Source organism: Beta vulgaris, chromosome 1 (assembly GCF_026745355.1).
Source record: "Beta vulgaris subsp. vulgaris cultivar EL10 chromosome 1, EL10.2, whole genome shotgun sequence".
Classification (NCBI taxonomy): domain Eukaryota; kingdom Viridiplantae; phylum Streptophyta; class Magnoliopsida; order Caryophyllales; family Amaranthaceae; genus Beta; species Beta vulgaris.
Genome location: NC_079202.1, coordinates 2,442,792 through 2,460,615, shown reverse-complemented (window position 1 = coordinate 2,460,615; position 17,824 = coordinate 2,442,792). Strand labels below are relative to the sequence as shown.

General features: G+C 41.5%; 2 protein-coding genes across 2 annotated transcripts; one reads left to right on the top strand and one right to left on the bottom strand.

Moving 5' to 3' along the window:
* Positions 1-4,352: 4,352 nt before the first annotated feature.
* On the bottom strand, positions 4,353-7,912 carry LOC130591025 (uncharacterized). The gene is made up of 3 exons (XM_057393835.1): positions 6,370-7,912; positions 5,256-5,969; positions 4,353-5,157 (listed from the first exon to the last, which is right to left on the bottom strand). The coding sequence occupies exons 1-3, from the start codon at positions 6,445-6,447 to the stop codon at positions 4,549-4,551; spliced, it is 1,401 nt and encodes a 466-aa protein (XP_057249818.1). The 5' UTR covers positions 6,448-7,912; the 3' UTR covers positions 4,353-4,548.
* A 6,388-nt stretch (positions 7,913-14,300) lies between these two features.
* LOC125494438 (uncharacterized) lies at positions 14,301-16,052 on the top strand. The gene is made up of 3 exons (XM_057396193.1): positions 14,301-14,401; positions 14,478-14,873; positions 15,977-16,052. Exons 2-3 carry the CDS (start codon positions 14,484-14,486, stop codon positions 16,040-16,042), a joined length of 456 nt encoding a protein of 151 aa, XP_057252176.1. The 5' UTR covers positions 14,301-14,401; positions 14,478-14,483; the 3' UTR covers positions 16,043-16,052.
* The last annotated feature ends 1,772 nt before the right edge of the window (positions 16,053-17,824 follow it).

The window sequence follows — 17,824 nt, the reverse complement described above, 5'->3', positions numbered from 1 at the left end:
GAGTGTCCAAGGGCACAAGGAGATGATTCGGCCAAAAAAGTTAAAGGCCAGATTAGTGAGCTTAAGGAGGAAATTGAGAAGGTTCAGGAGTCGCCTTTTCCTGAAAGCACTCCGTCCATGCTTTTGCCTAGCAAGAAGAGAAAGTGTTTGGCTCTTAAGGAAGAAAAACATTCATCTGAGATAATGGCTATAATGAGTCTGGGACTAGAACGTCCAGCACCTGTGGAAAGTCCAGTAGAGATCTGCTTGAATCCAGAACGTCCGGAAAGGACATTGAAAATTGGATCAGTTTTGAGGACGGAAGTTCAGGCGCCTTGGTTGCGTTGCTGCGAGAATTTGAAGATGTGTTTGCCTATGCTGTAGAGGAGATGCCTGGGATAGACCCTGAGGTGGCTGTCCATAAGCTCAACATTGAGCCGGGGCAAAAGCCTATTCGGCAGAAGAAGAGGCATCTGGGGCCGGCCAGAAATAAGGCCGTTGACGAAGAAGTTCAAAAGTTGCTCAAATCTAAATTCATCCGAGAACATATTACCCAGATTGGGTAGCAAATGTTGTGATGGTTCCAAAGCCGAATGGCACTTGGAGGATGTGCGTTGATTATACAGATTTGAACAAGGCCTGTCCTAAGGACAGCTTCCCGTTGCCAAAAATAGATCGTTTGGTTGATTCTACGGCCGGCCATGCCCTACTGAGCTTTATGGATGCCTACTCTGGCTTCCATCAGATTCCTATGTGGCCGGATGATCAAGATAAGACTTCTTTCATTACTGAGAAAGGGCTGTATGGATGGCTCAGGATGCCTTTCGGCCTAAGAAACGCTCCGGCTACATTTCAGAGGCTCATTAATACAGTATTTCAGCCGCAGCTCGGCCGAAATATGGAAGCTTATATAGACGACATGATCGTCAAGAGTAAAGAGGAGAAAGATCATCTGGACGATCTGAGGGAAACCTTCCTCACCTTGAGAAAATTCAAGTTGAAGCTTAATCCGCAAAAATGTGTGTTCGGCGTAGTTGCTGGGAAATTTCTGGGATTTTTGGTTGATCAGAGAGGGATTGAGGCAAATCCCGACAAAATTCAGGCTATTATGAATATGTCTTCGCCGTCCAAAGTCAAAGAAGTTCAGAGGTTGACGGGCTGTTTGGCTGCTCTTGGACGGTTTCTCTCAAAATCAGGGGACAAATGTCACCATTTCTTTGCTACCATCAAGAAAAATGCCAAGTTTGAATGGTCAGATGAAGCTGAAGTAGCCCTTCAGCAAGTAAAAGATCATCTTCGGCAGCTGCCTAGGCTGATCAGTCCGGCCGAAGGAGAGAGGTTGTATGTGTATCTGGCTGTATCACCCTTCGCGGTAAGTGCAGTCCTTTTGGCTGAAAGAGAATCGGTGCAAATACCCGTATTTTTGTGAGCCATGTGCTTAAAGATGCTGAGAACAGATATTTACCATCGAGAAATTCGGCCTGGCCTTGCTGATGGCGAGCCGGAAGTTAAGACCTTACTTCTTAGCTCACAGCATCCTTGTATATACAGATCAGCCGCTTAGGCAAGTGTTGCATAAGATGGATGCCTCTGGCCGAATGCTAAAATGGGCTGTTGAGCTGAATATGTTTGATTTAACATTTGAGCCTAGAAAGGCAATCAAGGGCCAGGCTTTGGCTGACTTTATTGTAGAGCTTACTCGGCCTACGATAGAAAGCGTCCAAGATCCAGCAGCAGGAAGGCGTCATTGGACCCTTATGGTGGACGGATCCTCAACTGCCAACGGATGTGGGGCAGGAATCATTTTTCAATCTCCAGAAGGGGATAAGTTTGAATATGCTATGAAATTCAAGTTCCAGGCGTCCAAATGAGGCAGAGTATGAAGCTCTCTTAGCCGGCATAAAAATGTGTAAAGCGGCTGGGGCCCTGGAAATTGAGGCTAAGACCGATCTCTGCTGGTTGTCAGTCAGGTCAATGGTGATTTTGAATGCAAGGAGGCGTCCAAGCAAGTATATGAATTTGGTCAAGGAAGAGATCAAGTCTTTAAAGAGGTTCGTCCTAGACCAGGTGCCCAGATCAGAAAACCATCAAGCTGATGCCCTCTCTAAACTGGCCAGCTCGGCTGAAGGAGATGTTCCTAGAACAGTCTTTTGGGAGGTGAAGGCGGCCAAGAGCATTGAGGCCGGAGAAGTACTGTTTCTCAGCCGAGATGATGAGTGGATGAGTCCTATCATTGAGTTCAAGAAGACTGGCCGTCGCCTCTTGATCCCATTAAGGCCAAGTATGTGAGGGCTAGGGACAAGTGGTTTGAGTTGTGGAATGGACCTTATACAAAAATCCTATAATCGGCCTCTTCTCAAGTGCATCAGCCGAAAGGAAGGTCTGGACGTTTTGAAGGAGTTGCATGAGGGAGCTTGTGCTTCTCACATTGGAGGAAGAGCTTTGGCAGAAAGGGCTCTCAGGACGGGCTACTTTTGGCCGACCTTAAAAGAAGATGCACTCCTCTATGCCAAGAAGTGTGATAGTTGCCAAAAGCATGGTAATATCCATCAAAAGCCGTCCAATTACCTGACGCCCATTCTCTTTCCTCTTCCCTTTGCTAAATGGGGGATGGACATTCTTGGGCCTTTTCCGTTGCTGCGGCCAGAAGAAATTTGTAATAGTAGCTGTAGACTACTTTACAAAATGGGTTGAAGCTGAAGCTTAAGGGGCATCACCACCAACGATGTCAAAGGGTTCATTTGGAAGAACTTGATTACAAGGTTTGGCATGCCCCAGTCCATCGTCTTTGATAATGGGCCGCAATTTGAAACGCCCAAGCTTCGTCAATGGTTGGCCGATCAAGGAGTTAAGGCTCACTTTGCAGCAGTAGCTCATCCACAGGCTAATGGGCAAGTAGAGGCCTTTAACAAGATCCTTTCGGCCGGAATAAAAAAGAAGTTAGACAATGCAAAGGGGCTTTGGGTAGAAGAATTGCAGCTGGTCTTATGGTCAATTAGGACGACGGCCAAGAATTCCACAGGAGAGACTCCCTTTATGATGGTTTATGGTTCTGAGGCTGTCCTTCCTATTGAAGTTGAGGAACCCACCTTAAGAGTAATGATGTACTCAGAAGATGCTAACTGGGCAGCTCTTAGGACGGCTTTGGACTTAGTTCCTGAAGTCAGGGGCAATGCTCTGCTGAGGATGCAACTATATAAGTTGAGAATGGCTAGAGACTTCAACAAAAGAGTTGCTAGACGTCCACTAAAGATGGGAGATCTCGTCCTCAGAAAGATGGAAGCGGTCGGCCGAGCTAAAGAGTTAGGCAAGCTTACTCCTAACTGGGAAGGACCCTATAAGATAATCGAAGTCGTTCAGAATGGTACCTTTCGTCTCGAAGGATTGGACGGACGTCCTATTCCTAGGACGTGGAATTCTGACACTTTGAAGAAATACTTTGTTTAGAGCACCCAGCTAAATTGTAATCTTTTCCTAATGCATTACAATGAAAAAGTAGAATGTAGACATGTACCTTGACTATCCGTCAAGCAAACTTCATATAATACAATTCTACTTCTCTATGACTTTGTTTTAATTGTTTGCTTAAGTTACATACTAACGTCAAAAGCTAACTAATTTTCCAAAGCAAAAAGACAAAGCACCTTTCATTGGGAGTGCGGCTGAACATGTTATCATTCTTAAACGGATAAAACATGTCAGATTTGGCCGATTGTTTTCTTAAAGAAACATCTCCTGAACAAGGTCGGCTGGAAATAAGACGCCTTAGTAAAGGCATCTTACTGTCCGTCCAAAAGCCACAAAACTTCAAAATAACAACCTTAGTAAAGGAACAAGTTATTTTATGATTTCACAAAGATGGACGAGGTTTTCCGAAGAATCAGTTCGTCCAACTATCATTCAGACGAGTTGCTCTCCAAAGAGGCAGCCCGTCAGAATATTAGCCTGGACGAGTTGCTTCTGGCATAAAACGCTCGTCCTAGTTGTTTAAAAATTATCTTCTTAACTCCTTCTTGAACAGGGAAAAGTTATAAAAACTCTTGTCCAAGAAGGGGGGCATATAGGGACATAATTTATAAAATGGCTAAGTCTTTGTCCAAAGACGAACGACACCCAGGGTCTGGCCGAGCAAACTTTTATACTTAAAATCCAAAAAGTAAAAGCAAGTCTTTGCTTGAGCATCTGGTTATGAACGTCCAGAAAAGAGCTACTGAGTCAGATCAGAATGATTGACGAGATTATTTATACTTGGCTTTAATGATAGTACTAGAAGAAATCGGCCAAAAGAGTTGATTAGACCAGCCAAATATTAAGACGAATTACTTTTATACTTGAACATTGATGAAGGTTGTAAGTATAATCGGCCAAAATGTTATGACGAACTACTTTTGTACTTGGTATAATCACGGAATTGTAAGACAATGCGTCCAAAACAGTAAAGCATAGAACAACAGAGATTGAAAAAGTTAGCTTCCCATAAATATAAAAAGATGATTACAACCTAAATTCATCTAAGTACAAAAGGGGAAAAAGTTACAAGTGGCTCACAGCCAGGATACAACAAAAGAACTAGGCGGCAGGAGGATCGTTGTCCTCTTCGTCCTGGGCCTCTGCATTGTCCTCTCCCTCTTCATCCTCAGAGGATTCTTCAAAGACGGGAGGTTCTGCTTTAGTTATGGTGGCCTTATGCACGGCTTCTTGGAATTCCAGCCGACGAGCATATCTGGGGATATCCTCCTCCTCGGCCATCATCTCAAAAGCCTTCACCGCCCATTCTTTTGAGGTATCTATGATGGTGTTCATAGCCTCTTTGGCGCCGGCAATTGTCTCTGCAACCTCAGTTCGAAGGGCTTGGTTTTTGACCTTCAGGACGAGGTTTTCCTTGAAGAAATCGGCAGCCATAGTCATGGCTGAATTCCTCTCGTCCGTCAGAACACGTTCCAACGAAGCCCGTTCGTCTATCATCTCCGTCAACCGAAGTAGATAGACTTTGATCTGAGATTCCAGCTCAGCCGACCTTTTTTCCAAAGCAACTTTGGTTTGCTGGTGCAACACCTCTTGCTCGGAAATGACGAACTGAGCATGGTCGGCGGCCGCAGTTACATCATGGACGAGCTTTTTATTCTCTTTTCTGAGCTCCTTCGCCCAGTCTTCTGTTATCATGCTGCGAGCAAAAAGCTGAAAACATAAAAGGATAGGGCATGTCAGGACGGATAATAAAAAAGTAAATGAAGACCAAGTAAAAAGCATAAGCGTCCGAAGAGGAAAGAATGTACCTCGGCAGCAAGCTGAGACATGTAGCCTACATGCCCAGACGATGCTCCCCTTAACCCCTTGATATAAGTTTCGGGAAAGCACTTGAACAGCTCCGTCTTGAGCTTCTCACGATCAGACGACGACATCTTTCCAAAGGCTGGAGAAGATTCATCGTCAGAGAGGCTAGGGGAGCCGACAACAGCAGGACCCTTCCCTTTATCTGAAAGGTTAGACTCGTCAGTACACCTGATGGGAATAACCACGGTCTGTTTGTTGGACGGACTCATCGGACGCCCGCCAACCCGTAGTGTTCTAACTACGTTGGAATAGTAGGACTCACCAGAAGAACGGGAAGCCGTTCTATAAGCGGCCGGCATCTGGCCTACCAGTTGGGCCACTGGCCCAGAAAAGGCGGATCCGTCCACAGCCGCGTCCGGCTTGGAAGATTGTTCAGCGTCGTCCAGAATGACAACCTCGTCAGGTTGCGAAGAATCGGGTTGCTCAGCCGGACCAGTATAGGCCACCAGGGCTCGAGAGTCAACTTCAGCTGGCTCCTCTTTGGTCTCCTCCTTGGCCGGAAGGTCGATCACGACCTTGGGAACCGGCCGAGTGGTCTTCTTCCTCTTAGCAGTAAAACCCTTTGCCTTTTTTGAGGGAGGGGCTTCACTGGTGCCTGCTGGCCGTTTCTTTGCAGCGGCTTTCTCGGCCAGAGCTTTTGAAGTTGGGGCATTTTTCTGAAAAAGAGTGGAATGCTCGTCAAGATATCAATCAGGACGAATTGATCCTCAAATAAGCAACTCGTCCAACACTATTCTAGACGGACTGCCCCTCGAAGAGGCAAACCGTCAAGATATCAACCAGGACGGGTTGCTGTTCAGATGAGTAACTCGTCCTATGCTACTCCAGACGGACTGTCCTCCTAAGAGGCAAGCCGTCAAGAATTCAACCTAGCCGAGTTGCTTCTTGGGAAGTTAGCTCGTCCTGTGTTTCTCTGGACGAATTGCCCCATGGGTAGACAAGTCGTCCAGGCACCATCTTGACGGGTTACCCTCCAAAGTAGCAGACCGGCCGGCTAAAAAAAAAAAAAAAAAAAAAAAAAAACAAAAAAAATATGAATACATATACAAAGCTCACCAAGGTGTCGGCCCTCTTTTCGGCACCTGACTTGCTGTACTCCTTCCATAGAGTGTCCGCGAATCTGGATGAGCTCATATCTCCTATCCAAGACTTCCTGAGCTTGCTCCTGGCTGAATCTGAAAGAGAGAAACAAATGTTGGACGAATGATAATTAAGTCTAGAAATTTGTACTTGGAAGATTCTCAGTTGATATACCTCTGTCCTCGTCCTGCCTTAAGCCGGCAGCGACCAGGAAGTTGTCATGATAAAACATTTCCTTAAAAGGAATCCAATTGGACGGACCTTTGAAAGAAACATCTTCCATAGTATACTCCGAAACCCGGAAGTACTCCACCATCTCTTCGGCAGAGTTACTCTCCAGTTCCAAGTATGAGGCCATCCGTCCAGTATTTGTGGTTGTCCGGCTAAAATACCGAAGACGGTTTGCCACCGCTTTACTGGGCGCCTGGACAAATAGGAACTCGCCCTTCCATGAGTGCATCTTGGAAGTCTTATCCCAAGACGTCAAGAATCCTTGACGGTTGCACACGCTCAGCCAGCTTCCTTCAATGGTCCTAGGGACCTTGGCGACGTAGTGAATATGGGTGAAAGCGGCCAGAGAAGGGTCCTTTCCCTTTAAATTGCAGACGGCCAGAAAGGTAAGAATGTTTTGCCAAGAGTTAGGGGCAAGCTGGTTATGTCCTATGCCGTAATACTGGAGAAGTTGGCTGATGAAAGGGTGAAGGGGAAAGCGCAGGCCGGCATCTAATGCCAGCCGATAAACTGCAAAATGGCCTGGAGGAGCACTAAAATAGTGTCCTCTCGGCCGGGAAGTACAAAGTGGTAGCCAGGCATGGGCATTGCCACCGAAAAAGGACTAAGGTCCGAGCCTAATCGTCCTAACCATGTGTTGTCGGCCAGGATGAACCTAGGGTCAGAAAGGGGACCTAGCCGTCGTCTTATTTCAGACGAAGTGGTTGATGGCTCCTCTGAGCCACTAGCAGGGTCAGACGAGCTAGCCGTCCTTGGCTCATCTGAGATCGTCCTATGTATGGACGGGCTGGCTTCTGGAGAGCCCCTGATTTCTGGTTCCTCCTCGGCATGTTCGGAGAAGGAGTGTGGTAGGCAGGACGAGCGCTTTGGGTCTCTCGTTCTCCTTCGGCCGGAATTCGCCCAGTGGATTCCTCCCTTTCAGAGCTAGAGGCCGGCATGGTTACCCCTCTTCTGATGCGAGCCGTTTGCTTGACGCGCGCCAGATTACCCTGCACAGGTAAAGACTGGGTCGTCTGACTTTGCCGTCCATGGCTAAAGATAAAGAATGCATGCCCGGCCAAGATAGGACCAACTCTAGAAGATGCCGAGGAAGTTAGGCCCTCTGTTCTAGGGTTAGCACCAACCCGTGAGCGGCCGGAATTGTTCGAGGAAGAGGACGAATCCATTTTCTTAAAATATGTGTGCAATCAAGAAAAGAGTTGAGAATATACCTGTAGAAGAAAATTCGGACGAATGTTGAAGATGACTTGAAACCTCGGACGAGCAAAACACCAATAGCAAGAGCTTGGAGGGGTTGTTCTTCTCTCTAAAAAGTTCAGTAAAAATTTGCAGAGTCTCTCTCTCTAGAAAATTTCTCAGCAAAGTTAAAATGATTCCAGGAGCGACTAAGGCACATATTTATAGAGGGGTGAAAATGACCCCCTCATCCGGTAAAAGTAACCGTTGTTCATAGGAAGTTGACCTGTGGAGACCGGCAAAATGGCGCCTCTTTTTTGAAAAAGAGAAGAGCAGTTCCAGGTCGGTTAAAAGAGGAAGATTAACCGTCTTGGCGCCCAAAAGATAATAACTCCCTCTTTTAAGGGGCAAATGTTGTAGCCTAAAAAATAAACGGCTCTGGTACTGACACGTGGTCTCATCTGAGCCCTACAAGTGGCATACATGCAGGGGAATAAAAGTACAAAAGGGCCTGAAGGTGACAGGCCTAAAAGTACGTTTCTCTGGAAACGTACTAAAAAGACCTTCTTCTGGCCCCAAAAACTGTACTTAGGCCCAGCAAGTCTGATTTACACCTTTATATGAAAGTGAGGTGTACTGACCAGTTAACAGCTGCCACGTGTCCCAAAACTTTGATTAGCCAATCAGATGCTCCCAAATTAGGGTGACATCAAGGCACAGCAGTCATTTCAAACAGTATAAATAGTCCTTGATTTCAGGGTGAAAGGTACGTTTTTCGGAGCATAGTACTGTTACTCTGTCATAAATTCTTCTCTCTCTCTCTCTACTTTCTCTCTCTAAAAGTTCCTTTACATCCCTGACATCTGACTTAAGCTTCGGAGGGGGAAATACCACCCAAACCTCCCGGGTGGGTCCCTTTTGTGCAGGTTGCTGGTCAGGAGTTTGCTTCGGGATTTGGATCAATCATTGTTGCACAAGTCTCCAATTATAAGAACCCATCTTTGGGAGTTGTGATATAAATTGCTAGTTTTACACTACATAACACTATTAGAGGAAAGGGAAGGAATAGAAAGAAGAAGGATTATGGATTTATGATGGATCACATTACACGGGCCCAAGTCCATCAATATGTCTTATTCAATTGTGATTCTGAGGAAGTTGAGAGATACATCGAGTAAGATAACTTAACACGGAATTTTTTCTAATTATTTTTCTAATTTTTTTATCTTGCTAATTGTGATAGATACTAACATATTTAGTAAAATCACAGTGAACATAAGTTGTCTGTAAGCAGCCACAGGAAAAGAAAATGGGATTTCGCGCATACTCATAGCAAGAATTTCATGGAGTGGTTTAGAGAGAAAGTTGATCTCAATATTCAAGAAGGGGAAGAAATAACGGATCATATCAAATGGTTATCAAAAGGACCATCTTGTGTTGCTAAGAAGTTCAGTGGCTACTCTGTTAATGGCTATAGGTTCCACACCATGAAACGAGAGAAAAATGGCGTAACTCAAAATAGTGGAGTCACCTTAACAGCTCTAACGCATAGTTTTGCTAGTAGTAGAGATCAAAATCCTGTTATGGGGGCTGTGAACTATTATGGCTCGTTAGAAGATATTATTGAGATATCTTATCATAGTCACTTTAGTGTTATCTTGTTCAGATGTGTGTGGTTTCATTCGGAAAAGGATGATTTTGGGATGGATGTCGTGAATAAGAATAAGAATATTTCACAAGGAGAACCATTCATCTTGGCATCTCAAGCACATCAAGTTTTTTTTATTGAGGATCCGCTTAAAGAGGGTTGGCATTATGCTATTCAAAATCTTCCTAGAGAACTTTCTGATGGTACTATATATGGCTTTTTCTCTGGTATTCGATATGAATTCGTGTCTATATTGAATTACAATGCATGTGTTTAATTCATGATTTATCGTCTCATAAAATATATCTTTGCGGTTTTTTTTTATTTTTGTAATTAACCATCAATGATCTTCTCCTTCCAGTGATCTGCCATGCTTGAAAAGCAGTGGTTGGTTGGTTCATCCTTGTGTTCTTTCTTGACCAATGTGTTGCATGCAGTAGTTGTGTTGCTTTTTGCATGGTGTTCCTTCTTTTCTTTCTTTATCTCTGCACTAGCAGGTTTCTTTGAATCCTTTGATTGAAAATTTGCTATATGCTGCTTTTCCTCCTTCAGCTCTGCACAAGTAGTTTGTTTGGCATCCTTATGGATTGTACTTGCGTGTGCTTTCTTCTTTGTCACTGCGTGTGCATCAGATTTCATGTCTTTGACAGAGATAGTGTTAGCATTTTCTTTCTTCTGTAAATCATTACATGCTGGCTTTGTGTCCTTGGATGCTGGACAATGGCATGTAGTACAATGTTTCCCTACTGCTTGGTGTTCCTGTTGTTTTCCCCCAAAAATATACAATAACGTTGATTGTCTCATTCCCCCCCTGTAGATGAAAAGGAATAGAGAGAAGCTTAATGTTGGACAACATCAGATTCCACCTTATGAGAGGCAACGTTTAGAGAGAGTGAGGTTTAACGAAGAAAGAATGAAAGCAAAAGGGTTTGGAGGTTTGGCAAACAAGTCATTACTCGACAAAACTCAGGAGATTCTCAGTGGATGGAAAGATGATGAAATATTTTCATCTGATGACGAGTACTTCACATCAGACTATGAGGGTTATGACGAGGGAACGAAACTAATAATGATGCGCGGCAAAATACTATGGAGGTTTGTGATTTTGTTCCGCTCAATTTCTACGTGTATATTATCTCTAGTGGTCTTATTAAGTTATGCTGGCTTTATAACCTTTATATATTCATCTATCTATTTCTTTGGTCTCCATATGTTTTCTTTGGTTCATTTTTTGCTGCATATTTGTGTTGTCTTGTTTATGGATGCGATTCTGGAAATCAGTTTCTCAAAATATGACTTGTCAAATGCTTGCTCGTGATAAACATATACAAGTATTGAGTTAATAAGGCAATGCCCAAACCAAATTTTTCAAGGAGGGGAGTGGGGAGTTGAGGGAGGGTGCAGTTTGTGCAGTGAGTGTGTGCAGTGGACAGTGAGTGGTTGCAGTGGCAGGCAGGGAGGGGGTGGGCAGTGAGTGTGTGGGGAGTGGCAGGGAGGGGAGTGGGGAGTTGAGGGAGGGTGCAGTTTGTGCAGTTTGTGCAGTGAGTGTGTGCAGTGGACAGTGAGTGTGTGCAGTGGCAGGGCAGGGAAGGGGTGGGCAGTGAGTGTGTGGGGGAGTGGCAGGGAGGTTGGGTAGTGAGTGTGTGCAGTGAGTGTGGGGAGTGCAGGACAGGGGGGGGGCAGTGAGTGTGTGGGGAGTGTGTGTGTGGTGATTGCAGGATAGGGGGTGGGCAGTGAGTGTGTGGGGATGTGTGTGTGGTGAGTGCAGGACAGGGAGGGGTGGGCAGTGAATGTGTGGGGAGTGAGTGTGTGGTGAGTGCAGGACAGGGAGTGCAAGGCAATGAGGGTGTGTGTGCAGTGAGTGTAGGGAGTGTGTGCAGTGAGGGAGGGGTGCAAGAAGGGAGGCAGTGCAGGGGGAGTGGTAGTGCAGGGAGGGGAGTGGTAGTGCAGTGCCTTAGTTGTTTTCTGTTCTTCCTATAGCCAGATGGGTATAATTGAGACTCTTGTGCTGTTGTGCCTTAGTTGTAATAGTTGTTGAATATTATTAAGAGTCAACTTTCCGGAGTATGAATTACCTCATCCCCTTTTCTTGTGTGTGAGTGTGTGACTATAAGATTTACCTACGCATTGCAATGTAATGAAAGATATTTCATACAAATAAAGTTTGGAATTGTTGAAGCACGTACTGTCTTTCTTATACAACTGTTAAATAATATCTAACTTCGTTCCAATACAGATCTTTTATTCCTGTAAGTTAGTTCACCCAAGAAAACAAGCATATAGTACAAACTACATGAATCTTCCATCTTACTTTCTGATATTGTATGGACATTAGACAGATAAAGTATGCAACTATTGGTTCAATCTCTAACCTTATCCTCAGCTACGCTTACTTGGCGTATCACCTACCTTGTATCCAATGCTACATTTGCTAAAAAAAGTTGGTGAAAATTTAAGAAATAAAAACTTAATGTATGGCACTAAAGTTCTTAACTCATTGTTCCTTATACACGTATCAAGTCTCAACCAGTACCATTTCAATTATACTACAGGAAGCACATAAGGTGTTAAGTGCCAGATATATCTAGACATTTAAAGTTGACATGAGTTTCATGTCCCCTAATAAGAGCTATGACAGCTGATTAATCATGATGCATGGAAGGAAGCACATAAGGTGTTAGGTACAGTAACAAGTCGTAGGTGAGGAGAACTAGAGGCACATCAATTTATAATTATGATAAGGAAAACAAAACAAAAAATCAGACCTGTTGAAAATTTTTCTGTAATCTGCTGCAGTTTGCTGTATTTTAGGATTATGTGAATCTATTGGAGGACTTTTTAAACTCCTTGATGTATTAAACAAATTAGGGCCTGTCTAGTAATAAAAAAAACTAAGAGACAATTCTTACATTAGCTAGCTTTTGTAGGAAGTCTATCTTACTCTGGAGGTTTTCACGCAACCTTTTCAGGTGTGGATCTTCAACCTTAGTATGTTTCTGTAATAAGAGCTATGACAGCTGATTAATCCCAAACACAAAACTCGTACGCACAATGGAGAACAAAGCACAATAAACATAGAAGTGTCTAATTTCATATAGCAAATGGGAAAATGTGAAGTCAGAGGCAAAGTCGACCTGAGGGTCGAGCTTCCAGATTTTTGACTCAAGGACCCGCAATCACGGTCATTGGAAGCAAAACTACCGAATCTAGAAGATGAGTATGACAGGAACTGAATGAAACCATGAGCAGCATGCCCATATAAAGATACCCTTCTCTTCCTCAACGACCACCAAATATCCACCAAAGTACTGACAGAAGATAGTATAGTATTTTCTTGTATGTGAGCATATTGATCAAGAATGGTCTTCTGAAGCTGAGAAGACACAGCAGCTGACACACACATTCAGCACCAAAATTTTCAACACCAGGTGCTCCTGCTGCAGCTTCAATGACATTCACTACTTTCTGCACCAAAGAAGTTTCATGATTTAAACTATTCAAGTCACTGGATGACTCATCAAAGGGACACCTCTCTTCCCCTTCATTTATATCATTTGCACAAAGAAGTTCTGAAGTTAAAATGACAATGAAAAAGTTTTTAGAAAGCACCTGATCAAATTGAATACAATGCAGATTTTGAAGTGTGTAGAGTTGTTGTTAGAATCTGTATCTGTATTTTAAGCATTTTATTTTGCACGCTTATGGATTGTTAGATGTGCCTTGCAATATAATATTATGCCTCCTTGGAAAGTGTTCTTCTTGATTTGCCATCAAAGCAAAGTAAGCTTGATGCTTACAGGGAAGTATTGGAATCTATAATTGAGATGTTGGATTAATAAAGGCTGCTCTTGGTGAAGCATCATTTCCTTGTCTATTTTAACTCACTCAGTCACTCTAGAGGAGCCTCATTAATCACATATGTCTACTTCTCTGAAAAAGGCAGCAGCTATAGCAGCCAGAAAGTTTAATAATTTACTCAGATTGGTGCCATTATATGTTTCTTGTATGGTTTCAGGTGGAAAAAGAGGGAGTGAAGCACCCATTATCTCAACCATTATCTATGAGGGAGTTTGTGCATAAAAATGGGCAACGGAACCAACAAGCAAAGGATAACACACAATCTGAAAATGTCGAGCAAAACAGGCGAAAATCCGTGGGGACTGCCAAACCTGCAAAACAGCAAATGACAAAGGATATTGCACGCCCTCAAAAGCAACAACCAAAGGGAAAGACACAAGAAAAGGAGTATTGTATTCCGGGGTCTATATCTTCATTTCGCTTGTTTCGGCAAAAGCAGTTAGAAAAGATGCGACACACCACAGACACGGAATCTCCTATTACCAATGGAATGACACATGAAGCAAACTTGGAAATTCAGATTCCTTCCACTATAATAAGAAATGATGAAGTTGAACATGAATTGGAGCAACAACCAATAAATGAAGAAATAGAAGTGGAATCTCAACCAAATGAAAGAATAGAGGAAGGTATATATTACGCACTTTTGTAGATGACATTTTCTTTTTTCTTTTATATCTATCTTATTATATAAACTAATACCTTAACCTTAAATAGCTTGTAAGAGTAAAAAGCAACGAGGTCCAACAACGTTAACAAAGGTCCACTCGCGTACAAGAGAAGAGCGTGAAGCTATTGTACTGAACTCAATCGGCCAACCAGTTGGACCAACAAAAGAAGTTGTTGATGAATTTAGCCTCTTCTTGGGTACAGTTGCTAGGGATTCCGAGCTTGCGCCTCTTAATTATAGAAAATTCAAACTTTTGCCCACACTTGATAAAATATGGGATTATGTTTTGGTATGTTCCTTTCATTGTTTCTTTTCTATATCCGGATAAGCAAGAGCCTTCACAAGAAAAGGTCTACAAAGAATCGAGGAAAAGAAATCCTGAAAAGACATACCTCACCAACAACGAAAAATCTATATCCAATATTGTGAGTTGACATGCTATTTATTTGCATATTTTCTGCCTTAACTTAGTATATGTAATAACTAATCTTCATTGGATAGGCCAAGATGGATGCTTTACAAAGTGTTGAACATGGAGAAGATGGTAACACTAAGGATCATTACTCTGAAGTCATACAAGATCCTGTACGCAAAAATCGTGTACGCCTTTATGGAAGAGGTGTAACAAAGACTGATTTGAAAAAAAAGGATACAAATTCGGGTTTCATATTTCCACAGGAGTTTTTACAAAGTATGGAGACTCAATTGGTGCAAAAGCTAGCACCGAGCGTGGCATCTGTCATTCTTTCTCAAATTCAAGCCGCTAATCCAGGAGTAGAGCTTGTGATTCCTGACTTTTCAATTGGTACAAAACCAAAGGATGCATCTAGAGATCAACATCCAACTAGTGACACCAATGAGCAAGCTTCTAATGGCCCTCAATTGTTAGATTGTGAGGTACCCTTTTTAAGTCTTATTTCTCTATGAATATATTTATGAACTAAACCTGTGGAATATGCTACAACCATGACTTTTTCATGATTTCATTCTCTACAACATAAAAAGCATATAATCCATGTGACAAGTAGAAAGGTAATATGAGCAGTTATTCTGTTAAGAGTGTATCTGAAAAGTCGAAGTGTGAGCAGACTAGTGTATGTTACATGGGATGTTGTGGTGTGGAACATATGGAGTCTTCCTAAGCACAGGTTTATCACCTGGTTAGCACTGCCTATCATAATACTAAACCTGCCTTTCATAATACTAAACCTGCCTATCATAATTCTGCCTAAGAAAGTTAGTGTCAAATAGAAAGTGTATGTAATATAGCAAGGAAGAAATTCTGTAACTGGTACCACTGTGTTCCAGTATTGAAGTTAGTGTTAAATAGATTAAAAGCATAATTAGAGCTAGAGTATTAGCAATTCTGCCTAAGAAAGTGTCTAGAATTTCTCTCTGACTGCCTATCATAATACTAAAGCTGCCTATCATAATTCTGCCTAAGAAAGTTATGTTAAATAGAAAGTGTATGTAATATAGCAAGGAATAAATTCTATACTGGTAGCATGTGTTCCAGTATTGAAGTTAGTGTTAAATAATAGATTAAAAGCATAATTAGAGCTAGAGTATTAGCAATTCTGCCTAAGAAAGTGTCTAGAATTTCTCTCTGACTGCCTATCTCTCTGAATTATGCTCGATTTTGGTCTTTCTTTGACTGCCTATCATAATACTAAACAGTAAGTCTATTGATTTTCTATGCGGTTGGGTAATTGGGGTACTTGAAAATGAACTTAATTGCCACAAAATATGACAAGTGTACATATAGTAAACTTCGTGGAAGGGAATTGGTTTTCTTACCACTTCTTTTGTTGGGTGCTATCTTTTTCATTTTGTAATTCAGCTTCCACTTATCATGTTCAAGTGATTTACTGTTGTCTGCAGAATAATAAGCATTAATGTTTTTTTTTCCAATATTTTTCTTGGTGCAAAGCAATATAGAATCTTTACCAAATGAAATCAATGGGCTAATTATTACTCATTGCTTTATATTTGCTTTTCAGGAGAGACTTGGTGAAATTCCGGAAGATTTGGGATCTAACCGAGCCGGACAACCTTTGGTTAATTAGTGAAACTCGGAGAGAGCAAAATGATCAAGTGGAGCGATATTTAGAAGCAAAAGATCTATATGTGTACTTAAAAGGAATTTGTGGTACTAAAACAAATATTTATTAGTTGGGTTTGATTGAGTACGTTAATTATCGTTAATTAGGATTTGTCATGTATACTCTTAGTTTAATTAGTTTTGGATATTATGATACAGATATATATGACGATTATTTTTGGATATTATGATACAGATATATATGATAATTATTTTTGGCATTTCAAGAGTATTTTTGCATCTGTTGTATCGTTACCAATATATATCAAGAGCTGTAATATTATAGGTTTTAAACAGGTTACATTAATAATCGTTGCAATATCACCAAAAAATGGAAAAAAAAAATTCCGTTGCAGTAGCTTCAAGCCGTCGCACTAGCTTAAATAATAGGCGTTGCAGTAGCCAACAATGTTGTATAACCTGCCACTAACAAAGCCGTTGCAATAGATATATGATCTAAGGCAACGACACATTTATCCGTTGCAATAGGGCTAAAAGTCGTTGCAGTAGGCCTATTGCAACGCCAACAAATGCGACGGTACAAAGCCGTTGCAGTAGGTCTATTGCAACGACTTTTAGCCCTATTGCAACGATTTTGGTGTGTTGCCTTTGCCTTTTAATGTAGTAGTGTTAAAAAGTTTTTTTAAAAAAAATCACGACTTAATATTTAACCCATACGACTTAATATTAGTTTGCATTTATTTACGAAAATGTCATTTCATGTATAAAGCTTGTACATCTTTGAGATGACTTGGCGCTCCCTCCTTTATTTGACTTCAGAATTCGAGATCTTTAATGTAAAACCCAGACCAAATTCAAGTAGACCAATGCGTCGACCATACTCGATAAGGTTTTACCCACATAATTTGTTATTTGTTCAACCTGATTTTAACTTGACTTGATCTTTATCTAACCATATTTGAGTCAAATTTTTACTAACATGAACCCATTTTGATATACTCCCTCTGTTTTTTTATCTTTCTCACTTTCTTGTGCGCATCTCCCAATGCACATATTTGAAGTTAAATATCTTTCATTATATATGAGTAAAAATTATAACGATTAAATATTAATAATGTACTAATTGAGACGAATCAAACAAGACCCCACATGACTATATTTTTTCTTATAAATTGAAAAAAATTGAGAAAATTCTCTCTACCAATGAATAGTGTCAAGATTCTAAGTGGGAACGATAAAAAAACAGAGGGAGTACTTGCCCATCTAATAATTATCTTGATATGAATGATTTGAATCTATTGTAGACAAGTTTATAGTCGGGAGTATCCAATTCAACTTATTTATTTGGTATCAGAGGACCAGGCCAAAAGGTTTTATGGCTGCGAAAGGCGAGCGACATAACAGAGGCCCCAAATTTCAAGTTTCAAATATAGTGTAATTAGATTCTTAATTAAAGTCTTAAAGATACCAAAAAAAAAAAAATGGAAGTAGTGGTCAAGGTGTTGTGTTAGTATACCCACGGTCTTGGTTTCTAATCCTAATAGATAAAATAATTTTGATTTTGAAAATTTGATGTTTTCACAATCATGGCACGACATTAACCTGTAGTCTGTTTGACTCTGGACAACTGTTCGGCACGCAACACTCTTACTCGCTTTGTTTATTTTTCTTTTCTTTTTTTTTTGCAAGGAGATGTGATCACACATCAATACTATAATCTCCCATAATTTTATGAATTATATATATAATATATATATATATATATATATATAATTGATTTTTTAAA

Excerpts from the sequence above, each read along its gene's own strand:
- LOC130591025 (XM_057393835.1), bottom strand. The coding sequence starts at position 6,447 with ATGAGCTCATCCAGATTCGCGGACACTCTATGGAAGGAGTACAGCAAG. Across the intron at positions 5,970-6,369 it reads AAAAGAGGGCCGACACCTTG|AAAAATGCCCCAACTTCAAA; the intron begins GTGAGCTTTGTA and ends ACTCTTTTTCAG. Across the intron at positions 5,158-5,255 it reads TGTCTCAGCTTGCTGCCGAG|CTTTTTGCTCGCAGCATGAT; the intron begins GTACATTCTTTC and ends TTATGTTTTCAG.
- LOC125494438 (XM_057396193.1), top strand. The coding sequence starts at position 14,484 with ATGGATGCTTTACAAAGTGTTGAACATGGAGAAGATGGTAACACTAAG. Across the intron at positions 14,874-15,976 it reads CTCAATTGTTAGATTGTGAG|GAGAGACTTGGTGAAATTCC; the intron begins GTACCCTTTTTA and ends TTTGCTTTTCAG.